General features: G+C 39.6%; 1 protein-coding gene across 1 annotated transcript; it reads right to left on the reverse strand.

Moving 5' to 3' along the window:
* Positions 1-440: 440 nt before the first annotated feature.
* On the reverse strand, positions 441-16,680 carry HCFC2 (host cell factor C2). The gene is made up of 15 exons (XM_059816416.1): positions 16,515-16,680; positions 14,169-14,317; positions 13,628-13,788; positions 12,362-12,570; positions 11,778-11,862; positions 10,593-10,696; positions 9,822-10,010; positions 8,386-8,571; positions 7,857-7,960; positions 6,677-6,839; positions 5,450-5,650; positions 4,150-4,220; positions 2,776-2,913; positions 1,249-1,434; positions 441-771 (listed from the first exon to the last, which is right to left on the reverse strand). The coding sequence occupies exons 1-15, from the start codon at positions 16,678-16,680 to the stop codon at positions 457-459; spliced, it is 2,427 nt and encodes an 808-aa protein (XP_059672399.1). The 3' UTR covers positions 441-456.
* Positions 16,681-17,550: the final 870 nt, after the last annotated feature.

Raw genomic sequence — 17,550 nt, forward strand, 5'->3', positions numbered from 1 at the left:
AACCTGTACAAATTCAAGTGCAGGGACAAGATGACAAAACCTCTTCTGGCTGCAATACAGACTTTAAAGTGTGTATGTGTCACAAAAATGCACCTTATGTCACCTTGAAGATTGAAAAAAAAAACCCTGATTACGCCCATGAATGTAACTGGATTACTTATTAGAATGAAAAACTTTTGAGCTGAAGTGAAGCCCAGGGAAATCAGAAGCTTACTAGACTTATTATTTGAGGGACTGTGTAAGACTCAATAACCAACATTTCAGTACTTGCTTGTATTTGCTTGTGAAAAAATATAAAAAAATTTTTTAAATGTTACACCAAATTCAACAACTAAATTTTCTTAAAACTTCTATAAGGAACAAAATGATGTTTCAAGAACTTCGCACACACTGCTGAGGAAAGTGCTGGTTCTAGAAACACAATACACCATTTTCTCCGCCACAGCTACAGCCCATTTAAATGCTGTGTCTGACACTGACTTTACCTTGAAGCCATCGAACTTGCGTGGCTGGTCCATATCCTCTCTCATTCTTTGCAGAAATTCTGAACACTATTGCAGGTCGGGAAGTGTAATCAACATGAGCATTTGAAAGCTGGGCAGCAGTCACTATACATGATGTTTTAAGACCACAGTATATTCTCATAAATACAAGCTGACTTGGATTTTCCTGTAATTGTGTGGAACGGATTGCTAAGTAGGCAGAATATTCTAAAATATTTCCAGAGGGTGAAGCAGGAGGCTCCCAAGAAAGATGAATACAGTCTACACTCTGAAGAAAAAGGGAGAAAATGTGATAGTATGTAGGTAACCATTAGATACATGAATATATATAAAAAAATATAAAAATACAAAAAAACCTCTAAAGATCATCTGAAAATTCTAACCTAACATCATCACTCCTTGGACGTAAAGATGTGTCTTTTGACTTTTTTTTTAAAAAGCATGGTAAACCCATATAGATTCAAGGATGCAGAAAGAGAAAATCATGGGGAAACTATCAGATGATTGAGTAAGATGTGTATCTGGTAACATGATCATTAAGTCTTAAAATAATTCTTTACAGCAAGTTTCTTTAAAATAATATTACATTGAGCAGAATTAACCAATTAAGCATTTGACACTATTTTATAAGACAATTTTAACTTACAAAAAAGCACAACACAAACCAACTAAAAACAAGAGTTCTGCAATTAAGCTTGTGACCAGAATTTTATACATCAGAACTAGAATTACCTATATTTCTCACCTTGGTGATTTTGACTGTTGAAGGAGCTCCAGGAAAACCCGGAATGCAAGTCTTGAATTCACTGACTTTACTGAAAGGCCCAACACCACAGCCATTAATTGCAGCAACTCTGAACCTGTACACTGTGCCTGGATAAAGATCCTGTTTCTTAAGTAATCTGTAGTCTGGTACATCTGCACTTTCCATCTGAAAATAAAGCAACATTTGTGTTAATTTTTAAAATATTCTAAACACAATTAGTCTAAAAATAATATACAGTGGGTAGCGATAAACTGAGATTAGAAAGTTTAACTGAAACTGAAAATTGATCTAACACTTTTGTACTTAAATCAAAATTTACAAAAAAGTTCTGACGGAGGCACTGGCTCACCTCAGAACAGCTGATCTAAGAAGTAATATGAGACTATATCTCTAACCAACCCTCCCCCCCATTTCTCAGTCATTTAAATTGAACTGCACCTCTTGGTCATTTTTACTCAGGAAAGTAAAAGCAAAGTAGCATTTCCAGCTGCACAGCTTATGATTTAATTAGCATCCTCTTCTGTCCTAAAAAATATTTTTCTTTCAAAACCAGTTATTCCTATAGTTAGGAGTTGCAATTTGATAATTTGATGCATAGGTAATCAAAATGTTTTTAAAGAAGGGCACTGTAAGTTAGTAACGAATAGGTTTCTGAAACGTTATGTGCTACTGTATTTCCATGTTTAAAATATGCATCCTTGAAACTTCCAATGGAACTATTTTCCTTCTGAATAATGTATAAGAAATCACAATCAATGTAAACACTTCAAAATGTACTACGCTCTTTAAAGCTAAGCTGTGCAGTGTTTATAGTGAAGTGCTTTCTTTGAAAGAATTCTGTTCTTTTATTTCTGTCTCAAGAAAAAATACACGCATTGGCTTTGGGTTTATTTCACTAGGACATCATTAATTTACACTTTCACCATCAAAACTGCAACATTTTTGCAAGTTTCACATACAGCATTTTCAATATAAACCTACATTTGCAACAACATTAAGTTAGAGAAATCTAATACAAACCCCACTACAGTTCCATCTCTAGTCTTGTTAAACAGCCTCACCTACGTCTTACTAGTATTTTTAACGATTTATAAGCAAAGATTCTGGAAACAGAGAATAAACTTTGATAGAAACACTTCAATGCTGTACCGAAATAACATATTAAAAAGTTGGGGTTTTTTAATTTTTAAGAATTTTTACTGGTTTGAAAGTTCACTGAGTTTAAAATTCTTTCCTAAGACTAGAAATAGAAATATGGAATTAGCAATAGCACAGTAAGACTCCGTATTATCATACAAGAACAACAGAATAAAATTAATCTGGTTTAGGAAATAGTAAAAAAAGGCGAACAAAATACAGGAGAAACTACATGGTCACAAAATACAAAACTCCTACAAGCACCAGATCCTGCTGCATTATCAGAAGATCCCACATTTTTTTGTCAATCACCTGAGCAACAGATTCCAAAATACATATGTGCCAGTATGTCAGAGAAGTAGCAGCTACCTTGTTAGAGATGCACAGTGTTTCCTCTGGCAGCAAGTAGAACTGGCTCACCACAGCGCTGTTGTTCTTAAAAATTCCAACATCATACCACTGCCGGTCTCTTGTTTTCATCGCTGCCATTTGTCTTTGTGGAGTTTTCTAGTATTTGAAGAACACGTTATGTAGACTACCCATACTTCAGTGTAATGTAAAAAAAAAGTTAAGACTCTAGTATATGTAAGAGGCAACCCCCTTTCATACCAGCATTACTTTCTTATACTTCAAAGGAATATGCATGTATTATTAAAATACTGTTCAAAATCAGCTGGTTCTTACACATTGATTTAGACACAGTCCATCATTTAAAAAAACTCAAAAAACAGTTGGGATGTCACCTCTGACATTCTAGTTTAAACAGGGAGGGGAAGAAGTTTAAAGCTGTAGAACCAGGTGTCTGAAGCGGCATGTAGTTGTGAATTAATTTCACTCACAGGTCAAGAAGTTTCACAACATGGTCCAACATCAGTAGCTCTACCTGGGATTCAGCTATACCTCAGCCCCAAACATACTCTCTTCCAAGCTGCTGCTGAACTCGCCTGCAGCTGAGAACAGGGCCTCTGCTGTGGCATGGGGCGATGGTGGTGGAGGGCACGGGAACCGTTCCTGACTGACCCCGAAAGACAAACTGTCTTTCTTGCTTGTCTCCAGGCTCCAGGGAGGGTGCTTGCATGGTCAGTGTGCCCAGTACAGACAGGCCATGACCCTGCCAGCATGGAAAAGGGACGGGAGTGGCAGCTGCTATTGGCAAAAGCACTCCAACCCTTTAGTAGCAGCTGCTTCTAACCATTCTTAGCTCCTCTCTTTTGGTGGCAACAGTGGCACCTTGGTTTTGTGTATTAAGTTGTAAGCAGGTGAAATAGGAAGCATTTACTTTTTCAGGCAGTATTTACAGCTTGCATAGCCAGTCCCCATCTCCTCTAGGGAAAAACATCAAGATGTCAGTTTAGTTATGTTTCAAACCTATAGATCAGCAGCTAACACTAGTCTGATCTAATACATACTTCATTTTAAATTCAGTTGTGCATACAGAAAAACATTTTATATTTGCACATCATGCAGCAGAGAGACCATTCCACTGTGCCAGTCGATAAAAATGATTCAACAGCTGAAACACATACTTGGATCTTCTCCCAACTACACAACTACTACTTCAAATCAAACCCACACAATGCAATTAGTTTACAACAGAAATGTTTACCCCGGATTATTCACTTCAAGCCCTAAATATACATTGCTTTTCTTTCAGAGATATAATTAAAGGAAAACAGAAGAGCCCTCGCAACTAATAAACAGAACAATAAATACAGCAATTTGATTATACTTTTTCAGACTTACAGAAGAGTGTGAATCATTTGTCTGTCCAGTATTGACCCTTGTCGAAGGCATGATATAAGCAGTTTCAGCAGCTAGAAACAAAAATTTGTATTTAAAAAGCTTAAGTGATATGAAAAATTTAACACAAAGTCCACAGAGTATGAAAGTTGACCTCAATAGCCATTACAAGTATTTGTTGCGAAAGTACGTCTCAGACTTCTTTTGCATGCAGTTCTATTTAAAACACGAACAACTAATTTTGGCTTGCATCATATTCATGGAACAATTGTGAGAGCCTGGCATTGCAGGCTGCTACAGATAATACAGAAAGAAGGCAGGACTCAGAAAATCCTAAAAGGTGACAGAATTATGAAATCAATATGAAATATTTGTGAACAAATAATCTAAATACCAGATTGAGGCACATACTGATGACATTATATGAATAGTCTAGCATAAGATCTTAATTTGAATGTATTGTTTCTGACATTAATACAGTCTGAATTCTGAACATCAGCAGTTAATCTTTAAACAATCCTAACAAATGGGAAAAGAACATTTATTAAATTTAAAATGGAATCTTTAAAAAAGAAAAAGATAAAGCACATAAGCACATGAGCAACGCAAGGGAATATTAGTATTCTATACTTGTGTTTCTGGGTTTTACTTTGAAAATACAATACTGTTTGGTAAAAATTACACTACTAACAGCATCAATAAGAGAATACAGTTCTTTAGTTAACACTCAAAACAATAGCAAGCACAGCCTGTTGATATTCACGAAAAACAAAACTTGAAAAACTACCAATATGTTTGGTTTCTGCGTTGCTGCTTATTTCAGCTATTTCAAGCAGACTGTGAAGAGGTCACCACATTTGACTAGCGGTGAGCTAGCCACATGAACTGGCCATATTTGTTACAGAGGTCAATTGTTTAAAATCAAAACCATCTAAAATTACTATTTGTAGTCTTTTGCTGACTAAATAAACAGACAATCACTGAATGAAAGCAAATGTGCCATGGGCACCAAAACTGGCTGCCACTGCTATTTAGAAAATGGACTTCTGCATAAATGAAGATTTAAAGCACTTTTCACTTACAGGAAACAAAGTGGTTTACAAACAGGTAAACGGAATATCCTGATTTTAAAAGATGTTTTAATCATAGCAGAGATCATCCAGGCTGCCCAAGGTCCTCAATGCCCAAAGCCCTATCTCAATCCCAGGTACTAGTCAAGATGGGAATCCCACCACACTAGAGGAACTCTGATGGCCTTAGATATATATGGCTCAAAATACAGTATGTGAAACACATTTCAAACCTTCAGATTTTGAATTGAATGTTGTTAGTGAAGTTTCATCTTTAACAACTGCCCCATTTGTACTTGATGATTCAGTTTTAACAGCCTGCGGGGTTACCATAGTTTGTGTGCTGGAGACAGTACTGGATACAGAAGCATCAGGATTTACAGTTCGTTTGTCCAAGTCATGTAATTCACCTACATTTGCTGAAGTCTGAGGACCTTAAAAAAAGAAAATATTAACTAGAATTCAATATTGATAACACCTAACAAATCTCAACTTGATCTAATAGCTTTATTTTCATATAATACCAGAGTTTAGCTCAGATTTAGGTTAGAATAGAACCAATTATATTAATTGCTAATGCTTTCTTTAGGTATATAACTTAACAAGAGTCTGTCTGCATAGTCATAAATAGATTTATGTAAACAGTTATATTAAAATGGCTATTTCATTTGTTTTAAGCTTGCTATTCTATATCTGTGTGGTTACAAAAGGATTAATTTGGAAAACAAATCCTAATGTAAAGTATCTACACAAATCAGTATTACTGATTTGTAACAATCAACTGAAGATTAACCACTGTGGAAGTCTGTTTCTCACTTAGCACTAAGATCCAAAATTTCCACACAATACTTAAATTACACTGTGAAGAAAATTAAAATCCAACAACCTATAAATTACATGAAAGTCAAATATAAACAGATCAGGTGATATAAACAGATCAGAGCCTGGATTCACCACACTGAACTTAAGGCACTTCTGTGAAATGCCTAAATCAGTGCCTAGTCATCTTCTATTTCCTCTACAGTCAGAGAGAAACATGCTCCTCTCTACGTCATCTGAAGTTTTACATCAGCTAATAGCTTTTCACTATTAACAGACAGAAGCAGTGTGAAAGAGAGCCTGGAGTTACTATCACCTTAATGTTGTAAAATGAATCTGGTCCTGTCAGTCTGTTCTTTGATCTTAAAAAGGGCTATTTATGTTTAAAAAGACACATTTGCCATCATAATAATGAATATATTGAGAATTTCCTGTCCCTCACTTCAAACAACTTAAGATTTCATTTTTCCTCATATCTTCTAAAAATATGTACAGTAACAACTAGCACAAGTTGGTTGCTTTTAAACTACAAAGGCCTCTAAAATAATTTTAAATCACAAGACAAAAATAATCTTATTTTATGTTTGAGATGAATTTTAACTCTCACTTTTTAATTAATTTTTATTCTATAGTCATCTTACTTGAAGTACAAACAGGCAAAAGAGAAGGGGCATTTGATTCTTTGAATCCTGTAGCATCTGCATGGTTTTTCACGGTCTCCTGTGTAATCTTGTTTTCAGGTGCTGCAACCTTTTCTTTTCCTTCTACTTTTAATAATGAGTTGGATGAAAGGGAAACTTGGACCTAACCAAAACAATACATTTGTTAATGTTTAACTGCGAAGTTCAGAAATTTCAGCTGCAAACATGGCATGAAAATGCTTGCTTGAAAACAATAAAAATCCTCCAACAAATCCCCCTAGCACTTTAAATTAAAACAAGAAACCAACCTCACAATCCACCTTATCTTAGCCATTATAAAACAAAGACTCAAACTCTGAGTTGACTTGGAAGTGTCCCTGACACATACTAAATTTTATCTGAGAGTGAGCTCACATTCTCATGTTATTATATGGAAGTTTATTGACGCATACATTTAGCCTACTGGGGGGACTTGAGGGGATGGGAAAAATCACAATTACAGAGGCTTTCAACCTTTGCTTTCCTGGCACATACCTAAGATATTTCTACTGTTAGTAAAATTCATACTACCTCTACATGTGTTTTCTACAAGAATAAATTATAGATCCCATACAGACCTGAGGCCTTACACAATTAAGAAAAGGTCTAAATTTCTAAAAATGTGAATCTTTAGCCAGAGTTTTTCCTTCCTCTTTCTTTTAAATTGGCAAAACAGTGGAACATGTGTAACTGCACAACCAGAATAGACAGTAATTTGGTTTATACTGTAGCAGGAACCTACAACTAAGCAGACTAGTGAAAAAACACTAACAAAGAAGGAATATGCCTTATCCTTTTTGCCTCCCACATTGATTTCACCAACATTTTGAGGATGAATAGTATTTCTACTAGTATCAGGCTCCTAGTTAGCATTCTGGAAGTCAATACAGTTGCAGTATCCTTTCTGCGTTACCAGGAAGAGGACTTTAAAGACTGTCTGTCAATCATAAAAGTAAGAAGGATGTAAGAAAACAGACACAACTACTTCAGCAGATGTCTTTTTTTTGGTTTTTGTTTGATTTTGGTTTTTTTCTAAGGCCTAAAAAGTATGCACGGACTTTTAAAACTGAGAAAGCGTTTTGGCAGTTCTCTCACTTCCCACACTACTTTGCCACTTAGGCATTTTTCAGTTTGCACTTACGTTATTAGGAATAACATTATTTGTTTGGCTGGGATGATCCACCTTCACTTCTGGGTAAGGGACACTAGGCAATGGCTGTGGACTTTGATGTAGAGAAGAGCCACCTTTCAGGTAAACAAAAGCAAATTCCAGTCAGTTACTTAAAACTTAACTTAACTTAACATTATGTTAGTTGGAATCTATTCCAGTAAGCAAGAGGGAGACCCGAAGTCACCTGAAGGAAGACTTGTTTGTAAGACTGAAATGAAACCGCATGGCCAAACAGTCAGATAAAATCCCTTCCTCACTGTTTCCTTTCTCAAATTGTGCCCAGCACTGTACAAATATCTTCGTATTCAGATAGCTGGCCAAAACTGACAGAGGCAAGTTAAAGCTGAGTTTTCCATAATTACAATACACACATTTTGGGAATAACAAAAAAAAAAATCAAAAAATAATTAAAAAAAAAAAACAACCTCATATTCATTACTTATGCAATCCTCTACTCTACCTTTGCACAAACATTAGCGTAATGTGATCTGACTACTACCTTGTGAACTCAGCACTGATGCCTCAGGAACCCCGGTACCAGGTATTCCAGCCACTGACGGCACTGGTGAGTCAGCATGTAATTGAAGAAGATATCCTTCAACTGTAGGTACTTCATCCCATTTCACTTGAAAAGAGTTGGTTGTAGCTCTAATCAGCTGTACCTGTGATGGTGCTGGAGGTTTCTCTACAAGAAACCAATAAACCACAGATGGCATGTTTGAAATTGCCCTCCTTTATCAGTTTATGAAATACGTATATATAATGCAAGCAAAATCAATAGCTCCTTTTTCACTTATGTACAGTATATTATCAGAGTCAACAAGAAACAGTTGTCAAAGATGGCAAGTCAAGTCAGAGAATTATGAAGTGTCATTCTAGACTGTTCAAAAACGCTGAAGTTCTGATGCTTTCTTTGGTTTTTAATGGCTCTTCTGCTGCCAGTAAGTCTTTGGGTTGTATATACATCATTATAGGGATTACGGAGAGAAGAGATCATCTTCCTTTCCTAAAAGGCTGCATGCAGCTCTTTGGCTTCTAAAACTTTACATACTCCTGGAAAGGATTCACAGAAGATTGTGCTTCCTTTCTGCTTGCTCTCTGTAGCTAAGTGAGCCTTCCCTCAAACCCCTTCTGCAGAGGCTGAGGCCTAGGCCTGATTCAATGCCAACGACCTGTTCCTCTCACTTGCCTTGATGCATGACTAGGCAGCACTCTCAAGCACATCCCTCCCCTGCTACTCTTTTTCATCTTCTGACCTTCCTGAGGGGGAAAAAAAAAGGGGTGTGGGGTGGGGAAAACACAATCTCCTAAACGTTTCACCATGTCCGGTAAGCATTCTCACGCTTCCGCTTGAGGAGGCAATAAGTCCTTCCCAAAAGCACTACTCTAGTTCCCTATCTCCCAATACCATCTCAGTGTCCTGCCATCAAGCCAGCTACTAATGAGTGATTAGTGCTCCAAAATTCCCTTCAGCCCCAGGAACAATTTGGGCCTTTCTCAGATTGAACAGTATCTTTTTGCAGTCCAAGAGATGAGGAAGCAGCAGCAGCAATGATCCCAAGAGAAGGAGGGGTTCGGTAAAAAAGAGTAAGTAGCAGCAGAAAAGATCACTAAGAAGAGAGGCCAGGAATGCTGAGTTTAAGTAAAAAACCCTTTAGCACCTTGTATCTACTGACTATGGCATGCAGTGCAGAATATAGCCACAAAGTTCCTTCAGAGGCTTTAAACAAGCCTTCCTAATTTTTTCAGTTTCAGTTATAGTTGTAGCTTTCAACAATAAACAGTGAAGTGTAGTTTATTTAAATAAGGTTTAAAATTTAAATAATCTTTGAGTTTGCTACAGCTTTAGATGTTCTGACCATCAATAATGCCAGCTTCCCATATGTTAATAAAATATGGAACATAGTACAAGTCTCTTACTTATTTCTGACTCACCAGTATCAAGGTACCAAAGATCTTTGCAGCAAACTTGATTGTTCCAAGCTTTTCTGTAACCATCTCTACCACTCCAGATATACAGACGAGTGCCAACCGCTACAGCACAGTGTCCTGCTCTTGGCCCTGGTAACAAGTTACTTTTGTCCTCCTGGCAATCTGAGATCAGACCTATCCATTCTGTGGTATCTAGTAAATGAAACTCGAAAAATTTAGTTTCTAGATGTTTTCCAAAACAAGCAATACAGATGTTAATATACTTAACTGTTCAGAGAAAATGAAAATAAATCACCTCTGGTTTTATAGACAATTGCATTTAAATTTGCAATACTACAAAGAGAAGGTCGCCTTCCAATTTATTTGCAAGATATGATCAATAAATACAGGATGAATTTTCTGACCTCTGGTTGTCTCTCTCAGGCAAATACAAGATTCAGGGGTAGTACTATCACATTTAGAAAAAACCCTCATTTCAGGACCTGTCTCTTGTGTTCTATTATAAACAAAGAAGAAGTATCTATATTACTTAGCATTGAAGTTGTATGAACAAAGATTTGCATCAGCAAACCTGCTGAAAGTTCAAAGAAAAATAATAATGATAAAAAAATCACTTCTTAAGAAAGATGTAAAAAAACTGGCATCGTCTTTAGTCAGCTAGGATTACAACTGTGTATCCTAAAACTTTTCTCAGGGTCTTCAAAATATTTATTCTACTCTGTTAGGAAAGTATTAATTCAAAATGCCCACTCCCAGAAAGGCAGGAACACTGACCCAAATTAAGATAAGAAAATGAACTGGTACATTTCCATTCACCATCATGAGCAGAAATTTCACCTCCTGCTGACTGTGGAACCCATCCACCAAAAACATACATTCTGAAATATAGGAAAAGAGGGAAGAGGGAAAAAGAAAAGAAAAGCCAATTAACATCCAGATCTGCTGCATGTGCTCTCTCAAACTAGGACAAATCAGAAAATTTCCAGTGTTTTACAGTTCTGGTTTACAGCAGATTTTTTGTGTCTAGTCTCTTTAGAAAGTATTGTTGCACACATCTACCTTCTGAAATTTTTCAGTAAGTTAACTGATTAAAAAAACCCAACCAAACAAAAAAAACCCAAAACTCCTCAAACAACTTCCCAGAAACACGAAATTAATACTGTATCTTTTTACAAACCACCAAACTGCTAATACTCTCCAAAATACCACATTTACACAGAATTTCTACAACTCTTTTACTACAGACCTCTCAATAAACCATTCTAAAATTAGAAGACAGGTATCTTAAGTCAGGTATCAAAATTTAAAAACATAATTCAGGCTACAAACTAGTAACATTTTATGTAAATAATAAAAAGCTAAGGTCTTGGATCATAAGATACAAAGCTTTCACACTTTTTTTCCCCCCCTTGCCTCTTTCTCCTCACGCCAGCTTATAAACTGATATAAAATGGACTGAAACACATGTTTAAAAGTCCATTTTATCAATGCTATCTGCCAAAACAAATCATACTGGCAAGAAGCAAAGTAATGAGGAACAGACTACAGAAAAACTGGCCCACAAAAATGTGGAATGGTTTTGCCTAGAACTAGTTCTACTCTCTGGGCAGTTTCTTTGCGTAGCTAGTTCATTATGTCGCAGACACAGAGGCACTCAAGTTGGCTCCTGACAGAGCCAGCACAGGTCCAGCTGAGACTGCCCCAGAATGCACAAATGTGCATTAAGAAGCCTGGAAAGCTGCTTGCGGGTTGGGCAGATTGTCCTGCTGGATGGAAATACTGACAGTTTGATATCCTTAAATTAAAAATGGTACTTTTTAATTTCCACTGAAGTAGGATAATAGAAGCAGAAAAGTACTCTACAGGGCTGATGGTTTATACTGAGCAGTAGTGGATAAGCATCATCATTCTCCTACTAGGTGTACCTTTCTAGAGTTGAGCTTTTAACAACAGACATACTTGTTTCCTATTACATTGGCCGTATGGAGACTGCGAGGAAGTGGTACTGTCCCTTTAGTTTCTGGTCTTGACCAGGTCATGGTTTCTAAAAGAAAAAGAATAAAAACCCTCAAGCAACTTATTGCTGTTTATTTTACTACCTGGATTTTAGGAGGGAACATATCTCTAACGTTCAACAAAACAAAATTTCACTTTTTTAAGATGGCCACTTTAAGAAAGAAGACGCAATAAAAAGCACTTAAAGCTTCTTTTAAAATTCACAGGAAATACTGACAAACTAATTGTTTATCAGTTTATCAAAAAGATATATTATGGTTTCAATACGGTTATTCAACTTGGTTATCATAGTGACAGTCTTTAAAGCACTCTAAGGAAACAATCTCACAGTGTAACCAAAATCAGTGAGGACAATATATGCAAACAATGCTGTATCTATTAAATTCCAAAAATTACAAGAAGTTAACACTATGGTGTGAGTCCCAGTAATACCTGCACCATATCACGACATTTATCATTTTATACTATAATTTTTCCTCTTAGCCAGTGAGGCCCCTGTACTGACTTCTGCTGGCAAATCAACTCACCTATGTCAAGTTCCCAGAGATCATTAAGCCGACAGCCACACATCCCTCCAAAAATATACATCTTTGGACTTCCCAAATCTTTTCTGCAGTATATGATGGCTGTGTGAGATTCTCGGGGAGACGGCAAGATCCCTTTGGTCACAGGAATACTCCAGCCAACAACTCCAGAACCGTGTTGCAGCTCCAGTTCATAGAAATCATTTAAATATCTAGGATATTATTGACAAAGTATGAAAAATTCGCTTATAAGCAGGATTACAAGTGAGTTTTAAACCCTGACCATTTCCAAGTATTACAGGCTTCTGTCTTGGAAGAGTGTAGAATTTTAAAATCCCAAAACATTTGATGGCATTGTAGACAGTACCAAAATGAAATGGATTTAAAACAAAAAATGAACTATTGTAACTTGTTGCCTCTAAGGAAACATGTTTTCATATCATACTTGATACACCATATCACATGAAAGAAATACTCAAAATCGGTAAACAACATTCTTAGCTAAAATTACTACATATAGACAAACTTGAAATAAACTGCAAAGTTTTGAGAAATACACAATGACGTGGTCATTAGAGATGAATTTCTGCAGCTCTAAGGCAACAAAGGTAAAAAGAAGCTGTTTCTTTTCTAATGTCTTCAGGCTGGCCAACAGACAATTAGCCATTTGTTGCCAAATCTATCGGCAAGTTATTTTTAGATAACGGTCTTTGAATCTTGGGATTCACACCAGATACCTCTTGTTTACTGAGCTTAAAATTGCCAGTTTATAGCTCAGTGGACATAAGCGCTGTGAACTGCAGGTGCATGTGGATATAAAACTTCAGCATTATAGCACTGTTCACCAGTAATAAAGGCAACTTCAGCTGTTACTTTAAAAAAATTCCAGATTAATTCATAACTGTTTTCCACAGCATTACAGAGGAAACTTCCACTGTAAATTCCCTGATGACTCATGAGACTTTGCTGATTTAAGTAATTCTAACAAACAAGCCATTCTTAAAATCATCACCCAAAATACTAGGAAAAATACCAAAGTCTGCTCAGGTTTCCCTCCAAAAGTGTTAGAGCTGTCAGTCAGCGTTATATGTTGTGGGATTAGCAGAAGAAATATTTAAGCTTCTTAGCATGTAACCCCTCCACTATACAAGTAATCCGAATGTGAGTACTTGGTACGCAGGACAGCCTCCCTAGAAATGTCCCGCTTTAAAGCTGTTGTATCTAATAATTTCTTTTTAAAGACATTGAATTCAAACCAAATCAGCATACCTGGGAACGTTATTATTTGAATCCTCGCTTTCATTTGCCAGGCCACCAAATAAATAGCACTTGTTACCATATAAAGAAAAGCTGTGGCCAAGTCGAGGACAAGGTGGTGATCCAGTGGAAGGAGCTTGAGGTTTTACTTTTTTCCAGAGCCATCGACTTGCCTTAAGGACAAGAAATACATATTCAGAAATATCTTAATTTATAGCCATTCATAGTCAATAGAATTCACTCATACATTTTCTGAATTATTTTTAAGGGAATGCTAGACTTTTCTTAGGATATACATTAAAAGGGACACATAAGAGCTAACCTTCATAAAACATTAAATATTTTATACTTTATTTAGACTAGATGGAATTCTCTTTTTCAAAGTTGTTTAGATTTTCTCCATCTTCAGAAACTATTTAAAGAGTTTATTCTTACTGGAGCAGAGCAAAGCTCATCTAACTTTCCTCTGCAGCTGGTAATATAAAATGCATTTGTTCATAAATAGATAAATAAAGTAGTCCTCAAAACTGAAACATCTTCATACATTTCCTACCTGTAATTCATATAAATCATTACTGTATCTTCCATATTCAACCATTCCTCCAAAAACTAGTATTCTGGTACCATCACAAACAAATCCATGTGCTGCACAACCTGGAGGAATATCTCCCCTTACAGCAGGAAGGAACCACTGATTTGTAGCTATAGTAAAAAAAAAAAAAAAAAAGAAAAAAGAAAAAAAATTTCAAACACTGAGAAGGACAGTGTATTTTTAAACACCTCTGCTTTCTAAAGAATTACCTTTTATCTGTAGATAACTGTGAATGGGCTGGGTTTTTTAACCCAAAGTTTTAATTGAATTAAAGCTTTTTTTTTTTAAATAAAAAGAAAAGCAAACACCTCATCAAACCAATATTACTCAATATATGAATGAGCACATGAGGTCACTGTAACTAAGTCAGTTACCAAGGGTCACCCCGCAATTTAATAGACTTGCCAAAAAGAGGCTAATGAGGAATATACATGCAGTTCCACACAACAGAGATAACTATGCTAACTCAGAGGGAGCTAGCCCTAGAAATAGAATTATTAGAGCTACAGCAGCATGGCAGTGTGCCTGGACTTAATAGCCCTACTGAAAAACTAATTGCACTCTTCTGGGACCAATGTTAATATCTACAGAGCACTGCACTGATACGCAGAAGACGAGAGGCACAGAGGCAAGAAAGAGGAACTGACACTGCCTGATCCAGGAGCAGCATATTGCTGTTTAAACTGTTCTGGAATAAAAGAATTACAGAAAATATTGTCTCCATTTTCCTAAGCTTTTTTCATGAGCACGAAGATGGAAAGTGTGAAGTCAGAAGTTTCTAGTGAACGTTGCTGCAGGGGATTAAGATGCCCTCGCTGTGTGCCAGCTCCTCAGAAGTCATCACACTCATAGCAAAAGCAATGGTTGACATCCCAAACTCAAGCAGCCCAGGTCACAACCCTGCATCTTAGTCCCCAGGAAAGAAAAAAGGTCAGTTTGGGCCAAACGCCCATCTGGGAACTGGAGCAACTGAGTTGTGCTCCTTTTTGTCACTGCCGCAAAGGGGAAACACCTTTAGCAGAAAGTCTGGGCAGAAAAATAAAAAAAGTGATGTTGAGACTCACTCAAAAGGCACCCATCAGAACCTCTGTTCTGAGAGATAGTATAACTGTACTCTCTAAAAGCTTTCTTTAGATTACTCATCAAAACAGAAAGGTTATGAGATTTTTTTTTTCCCCAAAAAAATGTGATTGAGTACAGCGGATCTTTAAGCTACCATGGAAAAATCTGCTTGGAAGAACCCTAACAGTAAGCATTTTCCCCTTAATAAACTCCCAAAACCTCCAAAACATGCTTGTGCTCCCATATTTTAGCTCAAAAACACTCAGCAAAAATACCACCACCTTTTTTTTTGGGGGGGGGGGGGGGTGGGGGTAGGGGAGCAGGGCATGGCATGATAATAATTTTTGAATTATTCTTAAAAGTCGGCAAGTTAAAAGGCTAGTTAACATGCTGTCACTTTCATGCTTTTGGTATGTTGCAAAAGCAACCAACACCGGCTGACTGAGAAGCACTCATCAGTCACCTAACTCTCCCATCTTAGCCCAAGCTCCGAAAGTACACAGAAGTTTTCCAGCCTCATACAGCACCCCGAACAGTTACTACTGAGGCATCTAATCTTTCACGAATAAAATCGGTCTTGGGCAGCTTCCTGTTTGGAAAGGCTCCCAATGCCAACACGTTCACTTTTCTAACCCAGATTCCTATTTCAGCGTGTTCAGCTCTCGTGAGCTGCCACCAGAGGGAAGAAGGGGGATTTGGACACTCGAGGGGGTGAATCCAGCCTGCAGCCACCCAGCCGAGACCTGCCAGGGGAGACTGCACCCCAGGACGAGGGGCTGGGAAAGCAGAACAGACGCGAGGCGCATAAGGAGACTTTCCAGGTTCTTTTCCCGGAAAGGAGCATTAACGCCGCAGCATCAGCCGGGCGCAGCACAACCCCGGGAGGACCCCTCGACCAGGCTTATTGCCCCCCCCCCCCCCCTTCGGCTCCAGGCAGCTTTTCAGCCCGGGGAGAGCCCACCCGCCGCCCCCACAGCGCCAGCGGCTCAGCCGATGCCCCCGCGGGCAGCCCCGGCGAAGGGCAGGAGGCTGGGGGGGAGTGGTGAGGGGTGATCCCCCTCGCCGTGAGGAGGCCGGTGCCAATCGGCGGCTGGCTGGTGCTACCGGAGGCTGCCGATATGACAGCCCCGCCGCTCTCCCCCCGGCCCCGCCTCACAGCCCCGGGCGCCCCCGCCCCGGCCCCGCCCCGCGCGCTCCCTGCCCCCCGCCCGCGGCGGGCCGCGCCCGCCGCCCCGCCCCGCGCACCCGTGTTGTAGACGTGCAGCTCATCGGCGATGCCCTCATTGCCGCCCCCGAAGATAATGACCAGCTCGCGGATAGCGACCGCGCGGTGCCCATGGCGGGAGCGCGGCACCGGCCCCGTGAAGGAAGACACCCGCCTCCAGCTCAGTCCAGCGGCGGCCGCCGCCATCTTACCGCCACTCCCACAATGCACCGCGCGGCCGGGGCAGGCCGGCGGGGGAAGGGGGAGCGGCGGGTGGTGGCGGGGTGCCGCCGCGGGCCACGTGATGGCGGCGGGGCGGGCGCCTGGTGGTGTCGGTTACCCTCCCCTGAGGAGAAGCTCGACCCCCGGTCTCCTTTACGCGGCGGCCGGGGGTGGCGGCGATCGCCTGCTGGGCGCTGGCCTGCTCCTCCTCGGTGAAGGGGCCCGGCGGAGAGGCGCAGCGAGGGAGCCGCGTCTTGTGCCCGGCCAGGGCGGGGACTTGGAGGCCGCCGTTTCCGCGGTCCCAGGCGCACCCCCTGGGCTGTGCCACAGGCGTCTCTCCGCACGGCTCCCTCCCCGCCAGGAGCCCCCGGTCTCGGCCTTGCTTCGGCGGGAGTCCTGTCAGGGGCGCCTGGGGGAGGCAAGCCTGCCTGCATCGCCTCCCGGCTGTGGGGGGCTGCTGCCCGCCGCCCCGGCCTGCTGGGGTGCTCGGGTGACCACGTTTGCTGCTCGAATGTGGTGTGTGATTTTAGCGTAGGGCACCCAGCTCTGCGTTCCAACTCTCAGAAATGTGTAGCAGATTTTTTTTTTTTTTTAAGTTGCTAGTGGTAGGCGAGGCAGGCTGCCTGTGAGGTGTGCATCTGAGAAAGAAATGAGTTGGCGTTTAAACACTGAAGGTTGAGATTATAAACCAGGGTTTCAGTTCTACAGTTAACAGCGGATGATCTGAGTAAACCTGAAGATCTCGTTCTGCAGGACAGAAGTTGCTCTCTTTCCTGTGTGAGGGGGGTGTTAAGTGAGACTGTAACACGTGAGGCTGAGGGAAATGCAGAGAAGGTGCTGCTGGCTTGCTGGTAA

This window comes from Gavia stellata, chromosome 4 (assembly GCF_030936135.1).
Source record: "Gavia stellata isolate bGavSte3 chromosome 4, bGavSte3.hap2, whole genome shotgun sequence".
In the NCBI taxonomy this organism is placed as follows: Eukaryota; Metazoa; Chordata; class Aves; order Gaviiformes; family Gaviidae; genus Gavia; species Gavia stellata.

Coding starts and splice junctions, on each gene's coding strand:
- HCFC2 (XM_059816416.1), bottom strand. CDS start 16,680: ATGGCGGCGGCCGCCGCTGGACTGAGCTGGAGGCGGGTGTCTTCCTTC. Junction 10,697..11,777: donor GCCAATGTAATAGGAAACAA/GTATGTCTGTTG, acceptor CCTATATTTCAG/AATGTATGTTTTTGGTGGAT. Junction 6,840..7,856: donor ATAATGTTATTCCTAATAAC/GTAAGTGCAAAC, acceptor TGTTTTGGTTAG/GTCCAAGTTTCCCTTTCATC.